At 41.3% G+C, this 26169-nt stretch overlaps 1 protein-coding gene across 8 annotated transcripts in view; it reads left to right on the forward strand.

The window, feature by feature from the left end:
* Positions 1–320: 320 nt before the first annotated feature.
* Positions 321–26169, forward strand: part of ACSL3 (acyl-CoA synthetase long chain family member 3) — a 50557-nt gene continuing 24708 nt past the window's right edge. The window contains exons 1-4 of one of the 8 annotated variants that reach the window (XM_071437482.1): positions 350–514; positions 9424–9505; positions 15678–15781; positions 20264–20685. In XM_071437482.1, the coding sequence (XP_071293583.1) occupies positions 20335–20685 (351 nt within the window). In that variant the 5' untranslated portion in view covers positions 350–514; positions 9424–9505; positions 15678–15781; positions 20264–20334. Of the gene's footprint in view, positions 515–758; positions 778–838; positions 859–9423; positions 9506–15677; positions 15782–20263; positions 20686–26169 lie in introns of those variants that run through there. The other 7 variants (XM_071437484.1, XM_071437483.1, XR_011680764.1 and 4 more) reach the window with 7 other exon arrangements.

Genomic DNA, 26169 nt, shown 5'->3' on the forward strand with positions numbered 1-26169 from the left:
AACAGCGAACTCAGGCCTTGCCGCGGCCCCGGCTCTTACAGCGACCCGCGCCGGGGGCTCCGGGGCACGCTCATGCCGCCGCCGCGGTCACTCGCTCTGACCGGGACACTTGGCAGAAAGCATTCTTTACCGCGCCCCGGCCAGCGCGGTCAGCGACGGGCCCAGGGCCACGAGGAGGTTCCGTGAGGGGGACACCGGTACCGGTACCGGCACCGGCACGGGCCACTCACCGCCGAGCGCGGAACGACGCGCTGCTGACGCGGCCCCGCCCCTCGCCAGCCATTGGCCCCGGCCGCCGGCCCCGCCCCCGGGCGCGGTGACCTGTAGTAACCCCGTTCCGCGGGAGCCCGGCCCCGCGCGCCACCCGGCGCGGGCCAACCAGGAGGCGCCGTGGCGCATACGGAATGAGCGCGCGCGGCGGCGGCGGGCGGCCCGGCCGCGGGTGAGCGCGGGCGCGCACTCGGGCGGTGCGTGGAGCGGGCGGTGCCGCCGCGGCGTCCCCGGGCCGGGGCCGGTGAGTGCGGGGCCGCGGGCCGGGGCGGGCTGCGGGGCCCTGCGCCGCCACGAGCGCGCCCGCCCGGCCGTGCGGTGCCGCGGGGCTCCGCCGGGCGTCCCGCCGCCTCCGCGGGGGCGAGTGCGGCGGCCATCCGGGCCGCGGGGGTGCTGAAGCCGCCCGGCGGGGCCACCATGGGCCCGGCTGCCGGCGCGGCCGGCGGCTGCGCACCGGCGCCGCCCCCGCGGGAGCGGCGCTCCGGATAATTAGCGAGATAATAGCCGGTAACAGGCGCGGGTTTGCTCTCTGCTCTGCTTTGTGTTCGGGCTCCGGCGTCCGAGGCGGTGGCGGGAGCGCGGCGTGAGGCAGGTGCCCGGTTCCCGGCGGTAGTGACACGCCGTGTGCCCGCAGCGGGCTCCGGGAGCCACGGCGGCCCCGCGGTCCCGGCGTGCGGCTGCCGGTCGGTGGGCGCGGGTGATGCGAACGCGGCAGGGCCGCGGCAGGAGCGGGCCGGGATTTGCGGTCTCGGTTCAGCTTTGCCTCTCTGTTTGCCGGGGTTGATGCGGGATTTAAGGCTGAGGTGCGTTCCCTTCCAGGACTCGCCCGGGAAGGATAGCACAGGAACACCTTTCACTCGTAGGGACAGCAGTACGCCTTAAAATACTTCTGCAGATAGTGCCATAAATAGCACGAAGTTCAGTGTTTGGGACTCCTACAGAATCTCTGGGAAATGAGAAAACAGTAACCTCCGGAAAAATGAGGGCAGTAACAGAGTAAAAATATTTGTAAGATAGTTTATGACCACTACATTTTTTTACCTTACTGAAGAAACAAGCCCCCCCCTCCTAATATTTAATTATGTACAGCAGCTGGTATGTAATCTTTTATTTATTGTAAAAGATTACTGCATTTTGTTTTGGAGTATCAGATTCCGTAGTTTAGCACTTTTTTTGGCCTATGAAATGGGTTGGATAACACCAGACATGAAATTCCTGTTTTTGAGTAGCCTTAGTTTTCAAGTGTTGTTATCAGTACAGCATTAATGAAAAAGAGTAATACCAATGATAAAAGATTTTGGTTACTTTAAAAAGTCTGTTAAGGGTAAGGACAGTCATTTTTACTCAAAATACAAAAATTTGAGTTCACATGAAATTTTTTGGGGTTTTTTTTTGTCTTGTTATTGTTTTAAGCATCATGTAAAGAACAACATAGAATGAAACCTACAGCCTTAATGTGATTTTTGACTGGTTACATTCTGCTCTTGATACAGTCATTCTCCAGAGTGGATTGCTATCTCATTGTGCAAAAATTCACCGTGGCTTATGATTTTTACTTCCTGGGGCTAAAAAACCAGAAGCATGAAATAATAGATGTGTTATCAGGTCTGTATCCTAAGAGGAAGGTAATCATCTGAGTGCATTCATAAGACTTTGTATTCATTACTATCTGCAGCACTTCTCATACCATTTGTTCTGCGTGCTTTAAAAAGTTAAGGAAAGACGTTTTTAAGCTTGGTAATTCTTCCCTGACCTGTAGATTTTATGCCTCAGGAATGGCTGAAACGAAGCATTGTGACTTACAGATCTGTTTTTGTTTGTAGTTGTTCAGTGTGTTTATTATTGTTGGTCCCTAGGAACGGGAGGTAGGTTCAGGTTTAACATTTGTTTGTTCAGTGTTGATGGCTGGCTGACAAACTTCAGTCAGTCTGAGGGAGCTGCTGCTCTGTGTGGTGAAAAATTTTGAAACTCATAATGAAGTCAGTCTGTGGTATGGATCTGGTCCCTTTTGGCTCACTGACTTAGTTCCACAGTAGTCTCTGACCTGCAATAAGCTGGCACTTGGTTCTGAATGTTTGTGCTATCTTCAAGTGTCCTATTCCACTCAAGTAAGGATGCAGGTAATAAATTCCAGCCTCGGTTTTATTCTTTATATTTCACAGAGGTGGGATGTGTTGAGAGAGCTCTGGCTTACAGCTGTGGACAAGGGGTAGACTCTGCATAGCTGTGCACCTGAGTGCTGTGAGGCTTTGATAACAGCACTATTAATGGCCTAAAAAGAGGTGTGAGGACTGTGGTGTGTAGAATCTGAAGGTTCCCCTCTTCAGAAGTGTTTATGAGTGGTTCCCATCTTCCCTGCTCCATCTCTTTTGCTTGGAGAATCCTGAGTATGTAAGAACACTGAGTAGGGCTTGTTGAGCTGACTGTGCTGGTGTGAGTAATTTCTCACTTTTGACACTTCTCAAAACCCAAGATGTGGTTTAGCCAGAAACCTCAGAAAATCAGAATGGTGTTAATTGTAAAACTGTGAATCTCTGAAGAACTAGCGGAGTTGTCTTCATGTTTGACTTAAAGCATGGTGTGCTTTTGCTGAACTGGTGAGCATTTAGGCTGCTGTTTTCCCCAGCCCCCATTCAGTGCTGATTGTAGGGCTTTTATTCTTCCTTTCTGTAGACCAGTGAATGGTTTGAGCCATTGAGTCATACTAAAGACCCAATTTTTTTGAATGGATTGTCAAGACTTCTGGAACAAACATAGCACATGGCTCAGGACAAAATTCAAAAGAACTATGGATAAAGTGTTCTTTAAAGGAGATCCAGCTATGGATTAGATTCCCAGAAAGTAGCAGGAAGAACTGAGTCCTGAATTGTTTAGCAGTCTAATTTTCTTTTAAAATACTTGTTCCAGTGGGAGAGTAACTAAACCCGTCCTGACAGCCAACTGCTACTTACTGCCATGGTGGCAAATCCAAAAAATCATGCAGTCTGATGCTGCAGTGTTACTTGGACCTTAAAAACTAGGCTCAGGTGGCCTGAATTCCACTGAAGGCCCTTTTCCCAGTCAATGGAGAATTCTAGGTGCTTCTGAAAAGCAATTCAGAGAATTTACATAAGACACTGAGTGGGGAGCTGCCTGAAAGCCAGCTAATAAGAAATAGGAGGCAGAAGGATTTATGTGGAATTTAGGCCATCTGAATATGGCCCTAAGAGGCGACTTAGTCCTACTAAGTAAGGTGCATTAACACTAAGAGGACTTGGCTTCAGTTTGGATCCGTTTCATCTGCTGCCGATTACTAAGCAAATTTACCATTTAAGCAGCTCCTTAGGGGTGGGTGGGGGCTTCCTGGCTCTGTCCCTGTCAGGAGTGACCCCTGCACCAGCACAGCCTGTTCTGGGGCCAGCCCAGCTGAGAAGGCTCTGGGGCCATGGTGGCCAGTGAGCTGAACACAGCCAGTAGGTCAGGTGGGACAATTATCCCATTCCATTTGGCACTTGTTAGACCCTGTCCAGAATACAGCATCCAGGTGTGCTCCCCTCCCTGGGACGGGGGAAATGTCAATAAACTGGAGTGAGTTCAGGGGACAGCTGCCAAGATTGGCTGGAGTTGTGAGGAGAAGTAGAGGAACTGTGCCTGTTGTTGAGCCTGGAGAAGAAAAGGCTTGGGGGACCTTTCTAGCACCTGTGTGAAGGTTTTCAAGAGAGTGAAGCTAAGTTCTTCACAGTGGTGCACAGTGGGAAGAGCAGAGACAGCAGGTGTGAATTGAAGTCACAGAGGTCTGTGTCCATAAGGCATTTTTCACCCTGAGGTGTGTCAGGTGGTGGGACTTGGTAGCCCAGAGAGCTTCTGCAGACTCCTTCTGTGGAAGCTTTCAAAATCCAGCTGGATAAAGCCCTGAGAAAGCAGGTGTGATTTCACAGCTGACTCTGCTTTGAGCTTGAACCAGAGTCCCCCCAATGTCCTTTTCCACCTGAATTATCCCATGGCTCTATCTAGTGTCTGCCAACAGAGCAGTTGCAGTAGAAGGTTGTGAGCCAGCTTATTTAGGGCTGCATGGTCTGGCAGTGCAGGTTTACATGTCAGGTTTGGAGCAGTATAGCAAGCACTCAAGCCAGTCCTAGGCAGCTCTCAAATGGCAGGACTTTATTTGTTTAATTATGCAGTTAGGGTTGGAAGAACCTGCTCTTCATCCTGAGGGACTGGTCCACATCAGGGCTTGCCATGTAGTAAAGCCTGAGGGGCTCTCAGGATTCAGTACTCAGATACAGTTTGGGATCTAATGGTTTGAGTCTGTTGAAGGAAATCATGTGGACAAGGCTATATCCTAAACACAACTCCTGAATGGCTATTCTAAAATGGGGGGAGAGTGTGACTCTGAAGGAAACTCAAATCTTATTCTGTATTACCTTCTGAATCAATTAGAGAAAAGTTGTTCACAATTTAAAATGGTTGGAATCAACTCAGTTCAAAACTTGCAAGAGTGTTTTACTGATTCCTGGGGAGGAATCCTCACCCACGTGTCCTCTGCTTCCTTAAGTGAGCCTGCAGCTCATGGGAAGTCAAGGTGCTGACTTCAGGTGTCTGTAATCCCCGAGGAGGAGGTAGCAATTTGTCACCCCCTGTGCATTGGGACAGTGTCTTTCCCTCAGTGTTCAAGAGCCTTGTTAATTACAAAAATGTGCTAGTTAATTACCATATCTGAAACGGGACAAGCTAGCTTCTCAGTCGGGTGAGTTTCCTGAAAAGCAGGGAAGATAAGATTATTGAAGTTACTGGCTTATGGATTTTCACTGTTGATAGTGAAAACAGCAAGAACAAACTGCAAATCTTCTCCCATTGCACTATAAAACTGGAAATCCAGTGCTTTGTTTTTTAGAGCTGTGTAAATATCCTTACCTTGAATGCTTGTATCTATTAGATGAAACCAGTATGAGCCCTGGAAGGGGAAAATGGATAGTTTATGACTAGATTAAGATTAGAAGTGACTTGCTGAAGCAGCAGAGTGGCACTAGTACAGTACTGCCGCATTCAGTCCCCATCTATTTGCTGTGTGACATTCCTGTGTGTGTAGAACATTCTCTCCTGAGATAACTTCATAAGGATACTGCAAACTGAATACTGTGTAAAAACAATTTTTCTGCATCTTTGGAGGCAAGACTTCTGCCTTTGCCTTACTGCTCTCCAGGACAGGGTGTGGAACATCCCTCATTTTGTTCAGGGTGGCTGCTCAGACATGTGGGAAGCCTTGGCCATCCTCAGGAATGTTTTCCATGGGTGCTGTGCTGCTTGAGCAATTGGTGCAGTGCCATACATCAATGTGCATGCTGATGTAAGGTCTGTTAATCAGACATGCAGTAAAATTTCTACCAACCAAAGTTAAGATGGTATGAGAAGACAGTCTGTGAAGCTGAGTGTGGTCTGCAGTTGTTTCACCAAGCCATTATTAAAATCAATGTTTATGAGCTCATTCTGTGAGAACCCATGAAGAACTGGAAAGTGGAGCATCTGTGGTTAACTTAGAATTTAGATGAGTTGGTAATTTGTGTTTGGTAAAGAAGTACCTGTAGTTGGTTTTGAGTGTACGGGTATGGAGAAAGGCAGAAGGGAATAGAAGAAGCAGGAGGTGATGGCTTGCAGGAGGATTTAAGTGGGTATGTAGAGAAACATCTGCTTTTTTGTGTCTGCAGATTCTGTCAGGATTTTTGTTTGTGAGTGCTGAAGAGAGGTGGAGACAGCTGTCCCAGGAGTGCTCAGGCAGGGAGCTTGGTGATCTTTGTGGCAAACTGGGTTTGGTCTGTCCCATTATAAGTCCACAAATGACTTGTAGAGCTCTGGTAACAGAACTTTCCAGGCATTTACAGCTGCAGTTTAATTGTCCTGATGAAGTATTGCTGCTCTGTATTGTTCTAGAGAAACTGTGAATAGAGAAATGCTTTTCCTAATGGTTAACTTTGAGATGCATAGAAAACATTTTCCAATTCTGCAATGCTGAAAACTGTGTAGATTTTATTTTTTCACCTTTCTTGAGGGTTCTTGTGGAGATTCTTACCTGCTTTTCTTACAATCTGCACAAAAGGCTTAACGTGGTAACATCCAGTACTTTCAAGAACAAGGTACAAATCCACTTCCCAGCAGGGCTGTGTGCTCATGTGTGAATGTCCAGGTCACCAAGGCTGTTAGTGGGTGTTGGAAGGGGGGGTGAGGGTTTTTGATCAGGAAAGCTATGTAAGACAGGCACTCAAAAAAAATTAAATCTTTAATTTACTAATAAAATCAGTTATAGTTAAGAAAAAAAATAGTCTTCTGCCCAAATCCTGTGTTACACAGTCACAAATGCAGTTGTGGACAGGTCAGCTTGTGAAAGGGCTGACACAGCTGCTACCCTGACTTGTTTTTTTGTGCATCTGTAACATCTTAGATGTATACATCTAAGATAACAGATTCTAAGAGTACAGTGGTTGAAACTGCATATATTTTAATTACATCATTAGCTTAATATTTCCTGATTCTTTGGGTTTTTTTTTTTTAAAAGCAAGATGTATTTCTCTTGTTTGAAATGCTAGTGGCTCATGAAACATTGAAATATTTATATTCTTCTTCTAGAAATATTTAATAGTCTATTCTGGACTTCCAGCTTGTCAGATTGTATTAATGTAATGCTGACATCTGTATAAGACAGACAAAATAATTTTTCCTGAGAATATTCACTAAATTCCTACAAATGGTGTTGCTACTGTGGCACCTTTCTTTTTAAAAAAGGTCAGTGCTTTTGAAAGTTAGCAGTGAAGGCTCTACCCAGCCATGTAGCTCCATTTTGGTCATGTTTACATAATGAGAGTCTAAGGGTGTGTTTGATTTCCCTGAAGAGAAAAACAGGATTCTCTTCTACCCAAACCTCCCTCTACCTACACAGTATTTGTGTACTGATTCTGAACCACTGACTTGAGTGGTCTCCTGGGAGGATGAGGAGTTCCTTCCTCACCTTCATCCCATTCTGAACAGATCTGTGGGCACTGGATATTGTCCTCTGATTGTCACCACCTGTGTTTGTAAGTTTTGTTTTTAAGGGTGACGCATAAGGGCTTGGAGCTGAGAACCACACTTGTGTAATGCTTCTTCTCAGAGAATAAAATGGCTTCTAATTTAATGAGACCTTGTTCCCTGTTTGCTTTGAGTTATGCAATTTTTGAGCATGTTCATGACTGATCCTGCCTTGCTTTGCTTGCAAAAGGAAGAGTGATAAAAAGAGAGAAAAGGATATTTGTTCCAGTGTGATGGAGAGAGGTTGTCCTGATACTCTGTTATTTCTAAAGCTAGAAAATAGAATGATGACTCAAATAAGCAGGGTAGACTTCTTTATGCCATGTTTAAATAAATTATAGTGCTGGCTTTTGAACAAGAGTAATTTTTCTCCAAGCAGTATAGATAAAAAAATCTAGATCAAGTAGCACTTTAGGAAAACACTGAATTTGAAGTATTTTCTTTTCCTTGGCTGTTTCTTTATTTTGTAGTACCATAGTCCCCACTGTCCCTGGAACTTTGGAGCAGCCAAGGGAAATAAAAACCATACAAAGCAGTTAGCAGAGAAACAGCCTACTTGTCTTTCTGTAGCTCAGCCTTTTGTGACTTCCCATCAGTCACCCCACAACTTGTTGAATGCAAAATGTGCTGTCTGTCCATGAATAGATGGAGGAGTGAGGCCAAAGCATTAGCAGCCAAAATCATCTTCTCTGGTAGTTTTCCCCAGATTTCATCAAGTACTTGGTTGGTCAATGGTTTGGCCATGGTTTCCAGGCTTTCCAGTTCTTTTTGGCAATTTGGTGTTTATGGTGCTATGCTTGTATCCATAGGAATTATTTGTTGAAGTCCCATTTCTACCGATTGTGTGTGCAGCATTTCTGGTGTCTTATAAATTGGTTTGGTTTAGTTGGAGTTTTTTGAAATCTGAAGTTAAATAAGTGAAGTAATTTTTTAGCATTAGGTCCTAAATAATACTAGGAGGGAGGCAGTTTGTGGCCATTGCAGGACAATAGTTGCATTTGGACATATACCCCAATCTTAAGCAAAGTATTTCTGTTAAACCAGTTTAAGAGTCAGGCTTAGTAATCTGTAAACCTGGGTGTTTAGGATGTGGGGTTTCACAGACACCACTGTAAGCAATCTAAGAAACAGATAACTCTGGTTTTGAGAATAGGTTTATAACCTGTGGCAGAGGTAAAGTTACCAGAAGTGAAAATTACATATTCCCAGAAGTTAGGGAAATTTCATTTCTCTCTTGTATTTGTGCTCAGGAAAAGCTCCATAGGTTGTTTTTTGCATTTATATTGCTGCTGGAGTGAAGCACTGCTTTTGAGATGTCTTGCTTAGTCCTTACAGAGAGATTCAGTCTACAAACTCTGAAACCCCCAGTGAATCTTGTGTTAGTATTGGTTTGAGATAAGATTTGCTAGGGCTGTGATTTTTATAAATTGCACTCCTGTTGTTTTTCTGCTGTGTGGCTTGAGGGGGATCTCTTCATTGTACCAAGATGAATATTGGATAACACAATCTGAACCATGCACATGGGTTAGGAGCAGCAGCCTTGCCTTAATAAGGTGGTGATCCTTTCTGAAGGACTTGTGACTTCCATTGCAGGCCAGAGGAGAGGGGTTGTTCCTGTTCTGGAGTTTGGGGCACTACAGTGGAAAGTGTGGGGTGTGAGAAAAGCAGATATTTTTGTGGGATCTACTTAATTCCATTTATTTTGGTAGTAAATCACTGTGGATGACTGGACACAATGATGATGTTTAAAAAAAATAACAAACCAAACCAAATCTAACAAAGCCCCAAGTAATTGGAACCTGAGGATATATTTATCCTTCAAAAGAGGAAGTGTATTAAAAATGTCACCAGCTAATGTCATTTAGCCTTTCAAATTAAATGGTGAAATGTCCCACTTTATCACTTTGATAACTTAGATCATGCTGTGGATATCCTTCTTGCTTTGAAATGTATTGTAAAATTCTCTTATTGTATTGTTCATTGATATTTTTCTTGTGAGAAGTTTGCCTAAAGACTTGGAATTTTCACACTTTTTCCTGTGAAGTTGATATCTTCTGTTTTGCTCTCTCAGATTTGTTTTGTGACCTGAGTATTCATCTACTACTTGTTTTTCAGGAGCTTCTGGTGTAAGGTTATCAAGCCCCTCAAGATTTGAACCAAACTGTGCAGTTGTTTTGATGTTAATTAGTAGCTATAGGTAAGGCAGTTCTGATGAAGCAATTGCATTGTGAAACCTGTAGGGACTTGTAGGCTTGGCTCATCTTCTGTTTGGAGGGAAGGGGAACACAGTCCAAGATGAGAGGGCTGTCTGGACAAGAGCCACCAGGAGTGAAGTCAGCAGGACTGAGCAGTAACTGGGCAAAGGGGATTCTGGAAGGGGGTTCATGGCCACCCACCCATGCCCACCTACTGAAATCAGACCCTGACTCCAGTGCAGAGAAGGGCTGGGCATGTGCACTAATGAGCAAGGAGTGGTGAGAGAGATAACTACTGAATAGGGGTTTGAGTACTAGGTAGTGAGAGGGCTGTGTGTTTGTAACACTGATTCCCTTGGTTTAACTAGTGTCAAGTTTTGCTGACTTTGTGGGGTTTACACCTAGATCCCTACTTTGTGCAAACGAGAATAAAGAAATTAAATATCTCATCTTGGTGTGTGAATTGACACTGCACACCAGGGAATGAGCCAGCATCAGGGTCAACAGTTATCCCTAACAAAATCCCATCAAATAGAGAAGAAATGTTAAAGAAAGAAGGCAAAGACAACATAAATATACAGGCTTACGAGATTTTGGACCTGGCCAAAGTTAATTGAAAATATAGGATAATGGGTTATAATTTTTACTGTGGCACTACATGAAATCAAATTCATCTAAAAGTAAATAAGAACAATTTTCTGCATGTATAGCTTCTGCTGGAGAAAAAAATCCCAAAGCACCTTTACAGTTAAAAATATGTGGGATTGTTTTGTTAAATTTTTTTTGGTTCTGATCTAATGAATACATGACTAGGATGCAGTACACACCACATTGAATGTATGGCAGTAGACCATCTATTTTTGTTCTGTTTTCTAAGACCCAAACAAGCCAGAACTGTTCATGCCTTAGCATTTCAGATTTCCCGGAAATTGGAGAGCTGATCTTAGGCTGTGTTTTGTAGTAGAAAACAGCACATGAAGCCCTTCTGGTGAGTCCCTTGGATCGGGATGGAGAGCAGAGTCTGCCTCCCAGTGGAAGCACTTAGGGCAATTGACCTAAACGAGCTGGGAAACGACTGTAGGAATTTGGAGTGATAAGCTGGCAGTGATAACTCGGCTGTTACACCACTTCTTCAGTAGGCAAAGGTTACTGCTGAAGCTTCTGGCTTATTTTTATGCAGACTTTTTTCATTCTGTATGTGCCGTGGTCTTGATGTTCTTGTTGATGTACTCTTCCACGTTTAATTTGTGTCTGTGGTTTGAAAATCCAGCAGTATGCTGGGGAAATTGGTGGTTTCATCTCTCTTTAACAGTGAATTGGCAGATACCAAAGTTCCTCTGAGGCCTTCTCCACTAGCAAGGTACTTTATCCATTAGTTTGTTTTTTTCTCTGTCACAAACATGAAAACATTTAATTTAGTTAGACATTAAATGCATTTCTTAAATGCTCTAATAATTGCTTGTGAAGAGGAATGGAAGCAGTGTATTGACAGTGTCTGGTAAAGTGCCTGAAATGAGTTAAGCCACTTGTTTGCCCTGAAGTGTCATGTATGTAGTGGGAGGGGAAGGAGATGAAAGATGGAGCAGCGCTGGATTGTGTTCTGGCATAGCTGTTACTTTGTAACATGATTTTAAGGATGTGTTTTCAGCAAAATTCTTTCTGGGAAGTGCTTTCAGGTTTGCTGATGAAGTTGTCACATTAGAGCTATATTTTATTGTTTTTATTAATAAAGATGTGTTTGTCAATCCACTAAATATCTAAACTGTCTTGGATAAGTTAAAAAAACCCCTTATTTAAGGAAAATAAGTTTTAAAATGTTTTAAATAGATAAAATCTAAGATGTTGTTTTACAATGAGGTTTTGCATTTTTAGTTGATTTTATTGGAAGGGTGTTCATGTTGTGGGTCAAGGTAGCTTTAGGAGTGTTTAATTATCGTTCCTGGAGCTTGTTAGTGTTGAACTCACTTTGATTTAGTTTTATTTTTCACCTGGAACAAAGGTTTAAACTTAAGTTTGTAGCCCATGCAGTCAGACTGTGCGTTGGAGTCCTGTGGTTTTTTTGTGGGGGAAATAAATCTGTTTGTCTGTTTTGTTTGTCTGCTTTGTGATGTCACTTTAGCTTTCAGTCTCTTGTAAATGTCACCCTGTTTTGTTAGGAAGCAGAGGAGAAATGTACAGAGGTGGGCCCTTGCTGTCCTGCAGTGTGCAGTGATATTGCAGACAGTGAGGCTTGGGTGTACCTAAAAGAGGCTGATGTCAAATAGAAGTTTTTCATACCCACTTACCATTAACTTTTTAGAATAACTGGATATGCTAGGGCTTTGTTTTAGAGAAAGCACAGTTCTGTGCCCTCAAGAAGCATCAGTTCCTTCTATCTAGTTTAGTTCTGTGTTTCTGCATTTGTCTCCCTGGTGTCTGCCAACACTAGGTGTGATTTTTTTTTCCCACTTGATGTCAATTAATCTACTAAGAGGAAAAGGAATCTTTTCTAGATAATAAAACTTCTTCCTTTGTATCAAAATTTACTTAATACATAGAGAGTGTCTCTCTAGGGTAGAAGGACTTCTTTGGTTTAAGTGATTCCTACCTTTGTAGTATCTTGGTGTTTAACAAGGACATAATAATTTATTAATCCTAATAATGTACCTTCTGGCTCTTCCTAAGGAAACAGGTGTATAATTTTACAAACGTAGCATTGACATGTGAAGGACATAAATTAAACCCCTTTGTATTTATAGGATGTATATTAGCCCATACCCAAAGTTTAAAGGTATTTAAGCTTGTAGCACTTGAAGCCCCCAGGGCTGAGCTCCTGTAGAAGTAAGCAGTGAGATCATGAGTAGGAGAGCAGCAGGTTAATCCCTGTGCTGTGACTCCCGTGTCACAGGGTGTCCTGCTGGCCCTGTGCTGAGCCTGCTTCATCCACAGCCCAGTGGGATTTCATGTGCAGCTCCCCTGCCAGGCTCCTTCCCTCTCTCTCCTCTCAGGTTTTGCCTTGTCAGTAACTCCTGTCAGTTCATGGTTACTCAGTTTGCCATAGCAGAAGAATAACATCTTTTGTAGTGCTAATTTTCTGTTGATTTAGGTGATTGCAGTGACTCATGGTAGGTTCAAACCGAAGTTGATACAAAGGAAAATCCACCATCCACCCTGAGAAGGAGAGGGTTTAAACTGGATCAACAAGCTAATCTGACTCACTCCTAGCCACACAGGCAGCTGTGTGTTGGTACAATGGAGGGCAAGAGTGGAATTACCTTTTGGAGATGAACAGTCTGTTTTTATTAGCAGCCCAGCGTTAAATCTGCCTGAGCCACGCTGAAATCACAGCCTCGGGCTGTGCAGTTCATGCACACCCTTTGCTGCCCCAGCAGTCTGTTAAATCCTACCTGGGAGCTGGTTTGTTCCAGGTCATGGTGCCTGTTCCCTGCTGCTCTGTGTGCCCCCTGGGCTGTTCAGAGCTGCTCTCCTGCAGAGCAGTGCCTGAGGTTCCCTCGGGACTGGAGCTGAGTTGTGGATGTGCTTATGCTGAAGCCTTGAGTGGGTTGAGTTGTGGAAGCAGGAGTGGGAGTGCTGTGCTGGCTCTGGCCATCTGCCAGCCTTGTGCTCCCTGGCAGAGTGAGGGGAGGCATTTCAAGAGCCTTAGGGTTCACCCAGGCTTGTGCTAGAGGTGGCTCACAGCTGGAGCCTACAGATGATCTGAATAAGGTAGCTCAGAGTTGCCTGACGTGTCCTTTCAGAGAGTGTTCTTCAGTCAATGTCCTGAAGATCTGCTTCCTTTTGAGAGCAGAGACATAATCAATAGCAATTCTGGTCTCCCACCATCCCTCTTTCTGTGTGAGACCACAGCAGTTCACAGAATGTGGAGCAGCAGGGAGGGCAGAGTCCATGAGAGACAGGTTGTCTCCTGTCCAGGACTGGGAGTGAGACATCAGGGACTGCAGCTGATGTGGGAATCAGTTTCATTCTTGTGTGCTTGAAAGAGTTTCAGGAGAACCTCTGGCTGAGTGCTCACCTGTGTTACAGCCATGCAATCCTCTTCTAGATCTTTCTGTAGCAGAGGCTGTTCCATGCCTGTGACAAGCCCTGTGTGGTGATGTGGAGCTGTTGAGGAAGGTCCTGCTGGCTGTGTTCCCAGGGGATGGGGGCTCCTGGGGGTCAGTGCTGAGCAGTGCTGTTCCTCCCTGTTGAAAGCAGATGTCCTTTGGGACAGAGCCATGGACCTGTTCCCAGCCTGACTGCAGAGAGGCACTCCTGTTTGTAGCAGGGTCCAGATCTGCCTGGAGAAGGGTTTTGGGGATGTTTGGGAGGCTCATGGAAGGTCTCCCTTGTGCTAGAAGTGATGCTGGGACCCAGGTAGCAGCCAGGAAAAGGTAACTGGGAGGGGTCAGAGGCTGGAAAATCGGCAAGCAGGGGACAAGGGCAGTGTGTGCACTTGTGTGGAAAGCACAGGGCCTGGGAGAGAGGGGTGTGCCAGGATGGCCTGGAGAGCAGCACAGCTCCCACAGGCAGTGCCAGGGCAGCAGAGCTCAGGGAATGCAGAAGGTGGTGGGAGGAGAGGCTTGTGGGAAGCAGTGAAGGGTCAGCTGGGGAGGTGAGGTGTGTCCTTGTGCCCACATTGCTGTTGCTTCCAGTTTGGGAGGATGTGCTGAGGACCAGCTCCTCTTCAGGGACCCAAAGCATCCATTTCCAGCATTCAGTAGGGCTTGCTGGGATTTCTATCCTCTCTGTTCCAAGAAATATCTGAAAACACCTGTGCTGTACCTGTGAAGAGCATCTGTTTTCAAACAGAACTGTCCCTTAAACCCATATTGCAAAAGAGACCTTCCCCTTAGATAGGTGCATGTTTGGGATTCTCCTGTGCCCTGTTCTTTGCCTCAGGCCCTCCTTGCTTCACAGTCCAGGGAGTTGCCTTGTGAAGCATTGGCTGTTGTGCACATTTGGTTTGCCTTCTTATTTTTATATAGATGACTGCATGAGCATTTTTAAATCAGTGATGGGGATTTCTTTCTTTTTGGTCTCTTTTTTGTAAAAGAAAGGCTTACTTGCTGAGTGCTAGCAAATACTGACATTCAAATTCTTGAGTGAATTCCAGATGTAGTAAAAGCTTGCCTCTTCAGGGTTAGTGTTACTTTTGAAGTCCAGATGTAAACTAATATAGGCTATTTTTTGGTGCAGTTAGAAGTATTAAGGGCTTTGTTACATTGTCTTGAGAACTCCTATTGTTATATTCTGTAATGAAGATATTGGGCAGTACATGAAGCTACTCTGTTATTTTGTCTGTTAAAGCCTAACCCAGTGAATAACCTTTTTATCCTTTCAGTGAATGTTAATAAATCAGGTTTGTTTTTTTTTTTTTTTGCAAGATTCACTGATAAGAGAAATTTAATATGTATTTCTAATACTAGAAATTGTTGACAAAAATGGGGTTTTTTTGAAAGAGTATATTGGAGCCTCTGGGTTGGAGTGTGTGAAGCCATGGAAGTCAAAAACCAGGGCAGTGAGCACCCTGGGTGCTCACCTCAGGCAGCAAATAGTTAATCCACTGAAACTGGAAAAGATTATCTTTAAGAACTGTGTAAATAGTAATGTTTGCAGAAAAGTAATAGGTACAAAATGTTTACATTTGCCTATTTTAAATGTGATTTGCTGGCACAGGTTTTCAAGACTTCTTTCTGCAAAGGACAATAAATAATACTTTAATGTATAGTAGAGCAAAATCAATAAATACAATGATTACTATTTTATTAAGTCTTTTTATAAAGTGTTCAAGAATATTTTATTACTCAGGCTGAAGTGCATTCTCTGTGTGGGTGGATACACAAAGATAGGTCAGTTTTTTTCCTGCCCCAGATGGCAGATTGTACAGAATGGTTCAGTGTACACTGAAAGGCACTGGGGAGTTAGAATTTCTCAGGGAGACAAGTCCCATGAGCTCCTGAGTTCACCCAAAGCTGCTGCAGCCACCTTGACTGTACAGGACTCAGGTCTGAGCAGTGGCTGTGCTGGGTGTCACATCTGGCTTTGTGTTAACTTGCAGTGGGCCTGGGCTCTCTGAGGTGATACAGTGCAGTATCAGATGAGAAAAAGGTTTTTATTTATTATAAAATACGAGTGGAAAAAAATGGAGGATGCGTTTTATAATTGCCATATTTAATGGGAATTTTCCATTTTTAGATTTCATGCAGTTGCCTGTGACAGCTCCTGTTGAGTAAACTGAGACTGGAACATCTTGTATCAGCTCTTGTACCTGTACCTGCCACGATGAGAAGTTGCATAAGGTTCCTTTTTTTCTTGTTAATTCATGCTTTTATTGTCGTGTAATTGTTATAAGCAGGTCAATTAGTAAACACATTCCTTGAAGGATTTTTTCTTTGTCATCTAACAAAAGTTTTCTTCTGAAACTAAAGGGTATAACAGTATTAGTATAAGTAGTATATCAGGCCAAATCACTGATTATGTATTAAGAAGGATCAGTCCTGAAAAGTACTGGTTTATTTCTCCAGACTCATGAATGAGTGTGCTGGTTGCTGCTTCTTTCTGCTATTGAAAAAGTGTGTCAAACTTAATTTATGGTCTTGCTCTTTCCCATTTGCTGACTACCAGACTAAACATGAATTACATGTAAGTGAACATCTCTTATGCATGTCCAGAGCCCTTTGCTTGAGTGGATTTTCTCTAAGTTATATTCTTGTATAAATTAGCAGTCCTTTCATCCAGGATTTCACCTCCCAGCCTTTCCTGCATCACTAGTCAGAGTCTGAGCACTGAATCCTCAAAAACCCCAGCAGGATTATGTGAAACCAGGATGGACTCATGTTCTGTAAGAACCTGAGTGTTTACAGCTAATCTGCAGACCAAACCACTGAGTTAGAATATTACCCATGTCATGTGTTTTTATTTGTCAGTGATTAGGCAGGAGCTCCCTAAGAACAAAATTCCAGTGCTGAAAATGCAGTGAACTTTCTCACTGTGCCATAGTTTCATACTTGCAAAAACTGCTTAGGATCATGTCCTCTGCTTTCTGTTCCCTGCCCCAAAATGATGGGTTTGCTTACACTCTTTTTATGGTCAGAGGCAGTCATCTGCTTCCAAAATTAAAAAGTAGAACATATTGTACTTCAATTACATGTTAAAACCATGTATAGTATTTCACTAAATCTTTCAAAGTTTTGTTTTTGTTGGGTACTATTTTTTTTTAAGGCAGAATATTAAACAGCAAATATTGCTTCCCTTTTACATCTTCCAGATTTGATATAACCTTGAAAATTTCACTAAAACTTCTAATTTTTAGAGTAGTTCTGCAGGTTGATTTTTAATGCTGTATTTTCATTTTGAGTTTTAAAAATAGCATACATTTTGAAATAATAATTGTTACAGAGAAGAATGCATGAGCAACCATTGTATCTTAATATAAACAGTGTTGTTCTTTTACATTGTCATTAAAGTAGTTTTCTTAATGGAGGTTAAATGACCTTTTGTATAAGGAAGAAAAGCCAAGACAAAATGTACTGTCATGTTCAGCTGCATTGGTTTTGCTTGCTGTAAAACATAATTGCCTTACATCTAGCACTCCAGCCTCAAGTCAGGGTAGAGTTTTGCTTCTACACTGTCATCAAAATGGTTTTTTAATTGAATGTTTAGTGATCCACCTAGCTGACTTTGATGTTCTTCTGGGAATGGCAGTTATAAATCTGTGGGGCACAAAGGCATTTTAAACTGCATCTCCTTTTCTTACCTGGTGTTTTCCTCTTCAACAACATAGCAAACAAATAAAATGATGAGTTAAAATGCAGCTTCTGTTCTTCAGTTACACAAGGAAAGAGGGGGAGCCTTTATAGTGCCACCCAGGAACTTGGTGTCATGGCTCAGCTCTCCTTAGAACCATCACCCTACAAAGATCCTGGAGCTCATTCTTCTAATGAAAGGACTGGAATATATTTTTCTTTCTTGTTCCAAAAGGCATTGCACTTTTCCAGTGTCCAATTACAATGGTAATTACAATTAGTTACAAGCACAGATTCTCTGTAAATATCACAGTCTTCAATCCATTGCCAAATTCTTAAGACATTGGCACCTGAGCTCTCTCTCTTGCTAAAGTTTGCTATCTCATAATTATAAGATTTTTTGAAGGAAAAAAATTGACTCTTACTCGGTCTGTAAGACAAAAAACTTCACTTGAAAAAGATAATTTTGAATTGTAAAAACATTACATTTTGAGTGAAAAAAAATTCTTAATTTTTAAAATAAACTGTTTTCAATAGATGACTGGTAATAGCCTCACTTTTGTGAAGGACCAACTGAAATAGTTAGCAATTTAAGAGATGTACATCAGAGCAGAGTTCTAGAACAGGATGCTTGCTTTTCTGAGCCAAGGGGCAGTCCAAGACTTTAGTCTGTGCTGTTGGAGTGTTCCTTAGACCCTTCCTTGCAATGCAGCTTTTTATAAAATGATGAGCAAAGCACAATTTATGTTTGCAATTCAAAGCAAAGATTTCCAGGTTTGGGGGTTATTATGCAAGGATGAGCCAGAAGAGGAACTTGACATGGCACTTTGGCATGGTTAGCATAGAAATAGTGAAAAAGGTTCCTCTCTCCTTCTGAGGAGAGAATAAAGCTGTTGGGATAACTGACTGCAAAATGAAATGGGAGGCTGCTGTTCTGGAAGGGTTCAGTGCCTCTCTAACCAAGGAAAGTTATGAAACCTAGAGAAAATATTATTTGAACAGCTTTGACTGTGTGTCAGATAGGGAGTTTCTTTGAAGAACAGTTTGCCTAAAGGTATTAAATGAGTTGCTTTAATTTTCATATGTAGCAGTGTTTGGTTAAATTCTGTTTCTACTTTTTAGGCAGAGAGAAGTTCTCCAGCTTTATAAGGAGAAAAAAGATGTTCATCTCCTGAACTGTGCCAGGCGAAATAATAGTACAACATAAAAATTTTTTAAAAATGGGCAAATTCTTGCTGTGTGTACTCTGGATTCAGCTTTTAAACATCTTGTTCTGTGCTGCTATCAACAACAGTATAATTTTTCTGGCCTGCAGTAGCTGCTTGGCTGGCTCATGGTTATTTTCATTAAGTATCCTTCAGTGGCACCCTAAGAACATAAATCTCTTCAAGAGATTACTGAATTTGCCCTTTAGCCTATTTAAGTTTGTTTTCTATTTGTCATTGCTTTTTGCCTTTGATCTGAAAATTAAAATATATGCACTTCCATTTAATTTTTTAAATATTTTAAGTCTTTCCTCCACTGCTGCTTGTTGCAGTGATTTCCTACTGTGAAGAGCTCCTGTGGTTTATTTGAGTTTGTGTCTCAGGGTGCTCTGCAGAACAGACTTTGATGTTGTTTGGTTCCTTCACTGCATCATTACAGGCAGTTTGTTAACAGTGAGATTACAGCAGCTTGTTAGGGAAAAATATGATCATGAAATATTTTTGCTTGGAGTTTTAAGAAGTTTTGTGTTTCAGGGAAAGATGGAATGAATCTCATCCTAGAAGTGAAGGATGCTGGGTTGATCCAGTCCCAAAAGGACTGCAGATTTAGGATTAATGAAGCAAGGCTTCTTTCCATTGCTACTGAAAGATCTTATATGATTTAAAAATTACTTTTTTCAACTCAAATTTCTGTTTATTAGGGATTTCAGAGAGTTAATGGAGGAAAAGTCTAAGAGTGTAAGACATCAGCACAGAGTAATGCATCTCATGAATAAAAATTAATTTAGAATTGTGAAAAGCTGTGCAGCTTATGTATACATTATTATTAGTTGCTTGATTTATGACACTGCTTTTAATAAGTTGTATCAATATGTTTGAAAGGTTAACTGAATGAAGTGCATTTGTAGTTTATTATGTACAAAACACTGTTTTTCAGCTAGTGGCTCGTGGACTGTTGCAGAAATTCATCTTTAGCCATTATGGCAACCATCCCTGATTTCCATAAGGATTTCAGTTATTTTGTTGATTTACCTTTTTAATCTTTTAGACAAATTGCATAATTTCATGACTCAACAGTAGAATACATTAGAAAGTTGCATCATCATTGTAGTCATTAGATATAGTAAATTATGCTTTTAAAAAAGACAAAGTGAATATCCTGGCATCATTAAGGACTCTGGAAAAAGTTACACATCTCTGCATTCTGCTGTTGCCAGGAATTTGGGGATATTTATAAGCTCTTTTCTGGTATTTACCCAATATTACTTAGCTCATGTTTATTGGTACAAGTGGGCTCATTGGATACTGGTTCTGAGACTGAAATCATAGGACTGATGGGAAGTCCCTAGGAATGAAGCAGCAAAGTTCTGTCACATACACAGCTTTCCTTCTCTCAGGTGGCTGTCCCAGTGTGTCCAGCACTTGGGAAACATTTCAACATCTTTAATAGCTGGGGTTCCCATGTGCAGAGTGACATTGCCTGTGCTCCTAGGGCTTGATTGTTCACAGTCAGAGGTCATAGGGGTTCCTTCCTAGTGAAGGTGCACATGGAGGTGCTCTGATGTTGAAGAGGATCTTTTAAATTGTATAATCACAAAATACTTTCAGATAAATACCTGAGATGCATATGTCATTGTACTGCAGTCTGCTAAAGGGGAGTGGAACAGTTCCACCTCCTGTGTCTGCTTTCATTTTTGTGTGGGGTTTAGACTTCTAACTCCTGCATAAAGACACCTACTGGGATATGGATTGTAATATCATGTGTAAAAATACCTTCTGCCAACAGTGATAGTTTACTACTAACCCTTTCTTTTTTCTTTTCTCTTTTCAGATCTTTTTGGACCCCTGTCTAGCTGATCCATGTTTCCAAACTGTCTCTTGTAACATTCTCAAGCGGCCAAAATGAAGTTGAAGCATAACATCAACCCTATTCTTTTACAGTTTATAAACTTCATAGTCCTGGTGTACTCCCTTGTAACATACATTCCATGGTACATCCTTTCAGGATCAAAGCAGGCTATAGCAAAAGCCAAGCAGGTTAAAGCCAGGCCTGTGAATAACAAGCCTGGGGGTGCATACAGATCTGTGAACAGTCTGCATTGCTTAGCTTCAGTTTTATATCCTGGGTGTGATACACTCGACAAAGTTTTTAAATATGCTAAAACGAAATATAAGGACAAAAAACTCTTGGGAACACGTGAAATTCTGAAAGAGGAAGATGAAATCCAGCCATCAGGAAAAGTTTTTAAAAAGGTAAGTCTTCTTGCAGTCTGCCTTCAAGAGTTTTTTTCCAAAGTATGTTTACTTTTTTACACAGCACTTCTAGTCCAGTAAAGCAAAGCTGGGGAAAATAAATTTCTCCGCTTAGATTCAGTAGCTGTGAAAAGAAATTAAATTATCTAAATCCCAGTCTTTCAGTACTTGGCATTTAAGCCAAATCTAAACCTTTTTGCACTCTTGAATAGATAGCCTATTTATGGTTTCAGTCAAAGAAAAAACACAAGTATGTTTTAGGTATTTGTTTTTAATATTCAGCTGGTGATGTAAGTAGTTTTAAAGGTTTCTTTTTTAAGTGAATTTTAAAAAGTCTCCCTTTGTGTTATTCTGAACTGTCATCAGATAAATATACAGAAATACTGGATGCCAGTACTCAGATGTGCCTTTGCAACACAGCCTTAGTTGTGATTTAAGGATTTGCTGTTCTGTCCAGGGAATTCAGGACTTAAATGAATTTTTTGTTTGTAAAAAGATTGCTCGGATTTGATTGAAGAGTCTTTTTTTCTTTGAGTCTCCTTTAAGGTGAACCACTCTGCTAATCTGTAATCCTGATGTGTGTGGGAGATGTGATTTCAGTGTTTGACAGCAGCTCTGTTGTTTCAAGGGACTGACTTTTTATAGTGTATTATGTTCAAGACTATTGTCATTTGCTGCTTTGTGTTTGTTCAGACACATTGAAAAATGCACTTCTGCCTGAGGAAGGGCAGAATATTTCAACAGAATGTTCATATTTGTGCATCTCTGTTTGTTAAAGTTCTGCATTTCTGTATTAGAAGTTATTAAATCCACAATAGATAATTTTTAGTTAAGATTAGTTTCTGTGCAGATGGACAAAATTTCTCTTCATGCTGCTAGTTTTAAGTCTGATAGATATTTAAAATCAAATTTGGTTAATACCACAATATATGGCAAAGTTCAGTTCTGTTAAAATCTTTATACAAACTTCATTGTTAGTGAAACTTGCCCTTAGCTGTGGAGGTAGTTTTGCAGTATGAAGGATGTGTGCTTGATGCACATTTTGCTGCCTCATTATTCTATAAAGAAACAGAAAGTTCATGTTGAACAAAGAATGGTTTCTGAGCACAGATCAGAATTTTGGCTGCCCTGTTTTTTACATAAAAAACATGTGCCCTGTTTTTTAATCATAATTTTGAATGTAAGACTTAAGGACTTAGGAGTTTTAGCCTTTTCCATTATGCAAGCAAAGCGTTGTGAATATTGGAAATCTGAAGGATGTTTGTGTTGATCCACTTAAATTACTTGTTTGTGAGTATTTAGGCTTAGAAATTACCCAAGTTAGGTAATTTTGTCTAAGCTTGACACAAGGGTTCATTGTGGTCAATTGCCATACTTAATCTCCTGTTACTTTGTTCCAAGTTGTGGCATTATCACACAAGACCATTTAGTTTTCTTTTTTTTTTTTTTTTTTTCCTGATAGGGAATACATTGTTTCTTAAGGTCTCATGGCATGTGTTAGCAAGTGAGGAAAATCAGAACGTTTCACAAGATACCTTGTTGATTCTAAATGTCAGGGTTCTCTTCTTTTGATTTCTTTCATTCCAGGCACCTTTTATTGCCTGGTTCCCTTTAGCACAAAGCCAGCTTGCTGAGGTTTGGTGCAGTCCTTCAAAAAGGTGCACAAGTTTAATTCTTATGTATAATGCATGTTATTTCTATACCTTACAGGAGTTGCCATATATTTTTATATTTTATATATATATACAAAAAAAAGGTAAAATATTCAGCTTTTGATTATTGGGAAAAGTAAGTCTCCTTGCACTTGCAGCTAAAATTATTTAGAGCTTCTTAACATCTTTAAGATCAGATACTCCATTAATTTCTTGCAAAACAATGCTATCTCAGATAATCTATAATTTTTAAAATTTTTATGATAGTGTATTGTTGCAAAAATGTTTGTTTCTGTGCAGATTCTAAAGTAGCAAAAATTCATGGATGTGACTAAAATACAAATGCTTATGCACTTGTTACATTTCATAGTAATTCATAAATGGTTATTCTATTTCCTTCTATATTGTACTCTGCCATTTCCTTCTCCAATAACATGCATACCTAATATTAATTTCATAAACCATGCATTTAAGTCAGGATAAATAATGTTGAAAATACCTCTGAGATTAAGATGTAATTAATTGGCAAAGGGACTTAATTTAACCACAGCAGAAATTTTATAATGCCCAAAAGATGAGCCTCATTATTTTGTGTCATCTTAGTTGTAGGCTATGTCATCAGGTGCTTGCTTTGATCTATGTTGGTATGTGGATTTGGCTTTGTGCATGTGTTTTTTCATTGGTTTATTTTATGAGGAAATGTCTGTTTGTTTGTCTTGCTCAGCTTTATAAAGGGTTGGTAACCAAGAACAGAATTACTGGGAGCATAATAAATAAGACATAGTGGAGAGAAGAAAACACAGCTTTGTTGGGGAAAGTGATGCATCTAAAGCCTGAGAGACTTGGGTGCAACAGCAAGCACATGGGCAGTTCTGGGAATTCAGAATTTTACTTATTATTGCTGATACTGAAGCTTAAAGTGAAGGTTCTTGCCATGCCAAATTATTGAGCACTAAGAGAGTCACTTAAGATGTTGAAAACCATAGATTGCTATGTAAGTGGTATGTTAGGGGGGGGTTTTCAGATAAATATATCTGCAATCCATGTGTTCATGTGTAAAAGGCCAAAAGTGGGCATTTCAAATAACCTCCTTTGTATTATTTTTAATAAACTTGTACAGAAAGATGTATTTAATTCATGATCACTGGTTTCCAAATCATGGTCAATATTCTTTAAGTCTTATAAAGTACTTTTAGGAAGACCTTCAAAAGTAACCGAGATCAGGTAGTTTAATGACTCTACATGAGCCAGCAGCTTTATCAAGAAGGTTTTATTTCACCTTTGCACTAAAAATTTTAATATGTTTCTAAAATCCAGGCAAAAGAAATGCTAGCTATGTGTTTAGTCTCTGTTTCTCTGGATTTCCAAATACTAACAGAGTCTGGATAGTTCTGGTGTTTGTGTGCCAGTGTGACTCAGGCTGCAGTGGAATGCTGGAGCACGAGAGGGCAGCGTTCTCCCATGGAATGCTGTGGTTCCAGGGAAACCCCAGCACTGCAGGTCCTGCTGCCTGCTCTCGCTCTGTGGGGCTCTTCCATCTCTGCTCAAACTCACTTCTTGGGCCCTTCTGCCCAAGCTCTTGGACAGTTATTTTCTTTCCATTATTTACCAAGCAGAAATAAGCTCTGAAAGTTAAGTTAAACATGTGTGAATGTTTAAAGGATTTTGGTGCCTCATGCTAGTCTTATCTGTTGGCAGCAGAAGCAGAATCACAGAATTGTTAGGGTTGGAAGGGACCTCTGGAGATCATCCAGTCCTGCCCAGGCAGGGTGACTCAGAGCAGGTGGCACAGGAACGTGTCCTGGTGGGTTTGGGATGTCTCCAGAGGGAGACTCCACACCTTCCCTGGGCAGCTGCTCCAGGGCTCTCCACCCTCAATGTCAAGAAATTGTTCTTCGTGTTAAAGTGGAATTTCTTATGTTTTAGTTCATGGCCATTGCTCCTTGTCCCATCACTAGGAACTCTTGAGAAGAGCCTGGCACCATGCTCTTGGCACCCCTTTGAGATTTTTGTATGCATTGATGAGATCTCCTCAGTCTTCTCTTCTCCAGACTAACCAGGCCCAGCTCCTGCAGTCTCTCCTTGCAAGGGAGATGCTCCAGACCCCTCATCATCTTTGTGGCATCCACTGCACTTTCTCCAGTAGCTCCTTGTCTTTCTTGCCTGTACATTGGAAAATGTCAGCAAAAGCTACTGAGGGCAAAGCCAAGAAGGGAAATGGGTTTGGAGACACCCTCCAACATGAGGGGTGTGAGATAAACTGTAACCTGCTCTGTGTCCTGCAAACTGTAACCTGCTCTGTGTCCTGCAAACTGTAACCTGCTCTGTGTCCTGCAAACTGTAACCTGCTCTGTGTCCTGCAGAGGAAGCTGGTAGAGAAATGCAGGAGAAAGGGACTTGAAGCCAATTTAGTAATATGTATATATGAGTAGCTGTTATTCACTCATGTGTGGATAATGTAAATGTCATAGGGAGGGAATAGAGAAAAAACACTGGGCATGGGAAGGAACACTGGAATTTGAATATATGGATGGCAGTAGGAAAGTAAAACTCAAAATTGCTGCATTGAAAAAGGTCTTACCTGTTCTCACATCAGTGTTCTTCAGAAATGTATTTTTATATAAATAGCTACAGCCAATGGTGCTACACATCCTTTAACAGGATTTTTCCTTTTTAAGAAAAGAAAGCACCAATGAGTGATCTTTCACTACATATCAACAAGTTTAAGATGAATTATTTAAGAGAATAAAAAAAGGGGAAAAAAGCAGAATCACAAGTATTATTTGGAGAGATTAATTTTTGGCCAATTACTGATTTATGTTCCCCAGTTCAGTGAGAGTGATGGAAATTACTAAAACCTCTTATGGATTGGCAAGCTTACCAGAAACAGTAACAAGAATCTGCTTGTATTTCTTGGCCTAATTATTTGTGAGCAGTTTTCCTGAGGCTGCACTGTAGGCAGAGTATAATGAGGGAAAGGGTATTGCCCAAGTCACTGCTATAAATTGTTTTCTGCTGATGAGCTTGTCAAGAAATTCCCCGTCTGCCAAAAATACTGCCTTTGGGAAAAAAAAAAATGCCAAATTGGAATTTAAATTCCAAATTACCAAAATTTGGATGGACAGGAAGAGGTGCAATATTTTTTTTGGAAGCAGTGAGAGTTTTCCACACCAGAAATATCCTGGTGTGTTGAAACAAAAAGGGACTCCCAGGTTTTGGGTTTTGAAACAGCCTATTTGCCACTGAAACAGAGCTTCTGGAAACAAACCAGGAAAATCTGAGCAGATATTTGTGTGAGAAATCTGTATTTTCTGGTAGAATTGCTATATATTGCTGTTGTTGACAAATGTTGTTTGTTGGGCATGTTAAATGATATTTTCCCATAAAGACATTTGTGAAATTCCAAGCAGCTGCACATGTACCTGTTTGCCCTACTAAACAAGTAGGTTAATGAGCAGTATGCAGTGAAGCTGTAGTAGGTAAAATGCATTGTTACAACTAATTTTAACTATAAAACAGTTTGAAAAAGTGTCTTGACAAAGGAAATCTACTAAATTTTATTCTTCTATTAGAGTTTGAGAGAGATTTTTAAATATGTTTAATTAAAGAAGCAGATGTGGAAATACAAACTCATTAGAAATGTAGTTACATGTCAAAAATTGTTAGATTTGACAGCCCAAAGTTTGAAATTTAGTTCCCATTGATGAATGAAATATAGAAAAAAGAATGAAGGAGCTTTTCTAGTTTTTTGTAGTGTTTGCTTGCATTTATTACTAATGCTTTGTAAAGAACCTGTCTGAAATACTTGATTAGTAAATTGTTTTCAGAATTG

Source organism: Agelaius tricolor, unplaced genomic scaffold (genome assembly GCF_023055355.1).
Source record: "Agelaius tricolor isolate 1412-34295 unplaced genomic scaffold, bAgeTri1.0.p SCAF_12, whole genome shotgun sequence".
Classification (NCBI taxonomy): Eukaryota; Metazoa; Chordata; class Aves; order Passeriformes; family Icteridae; genus Agelaius; species Agelaius tricolor.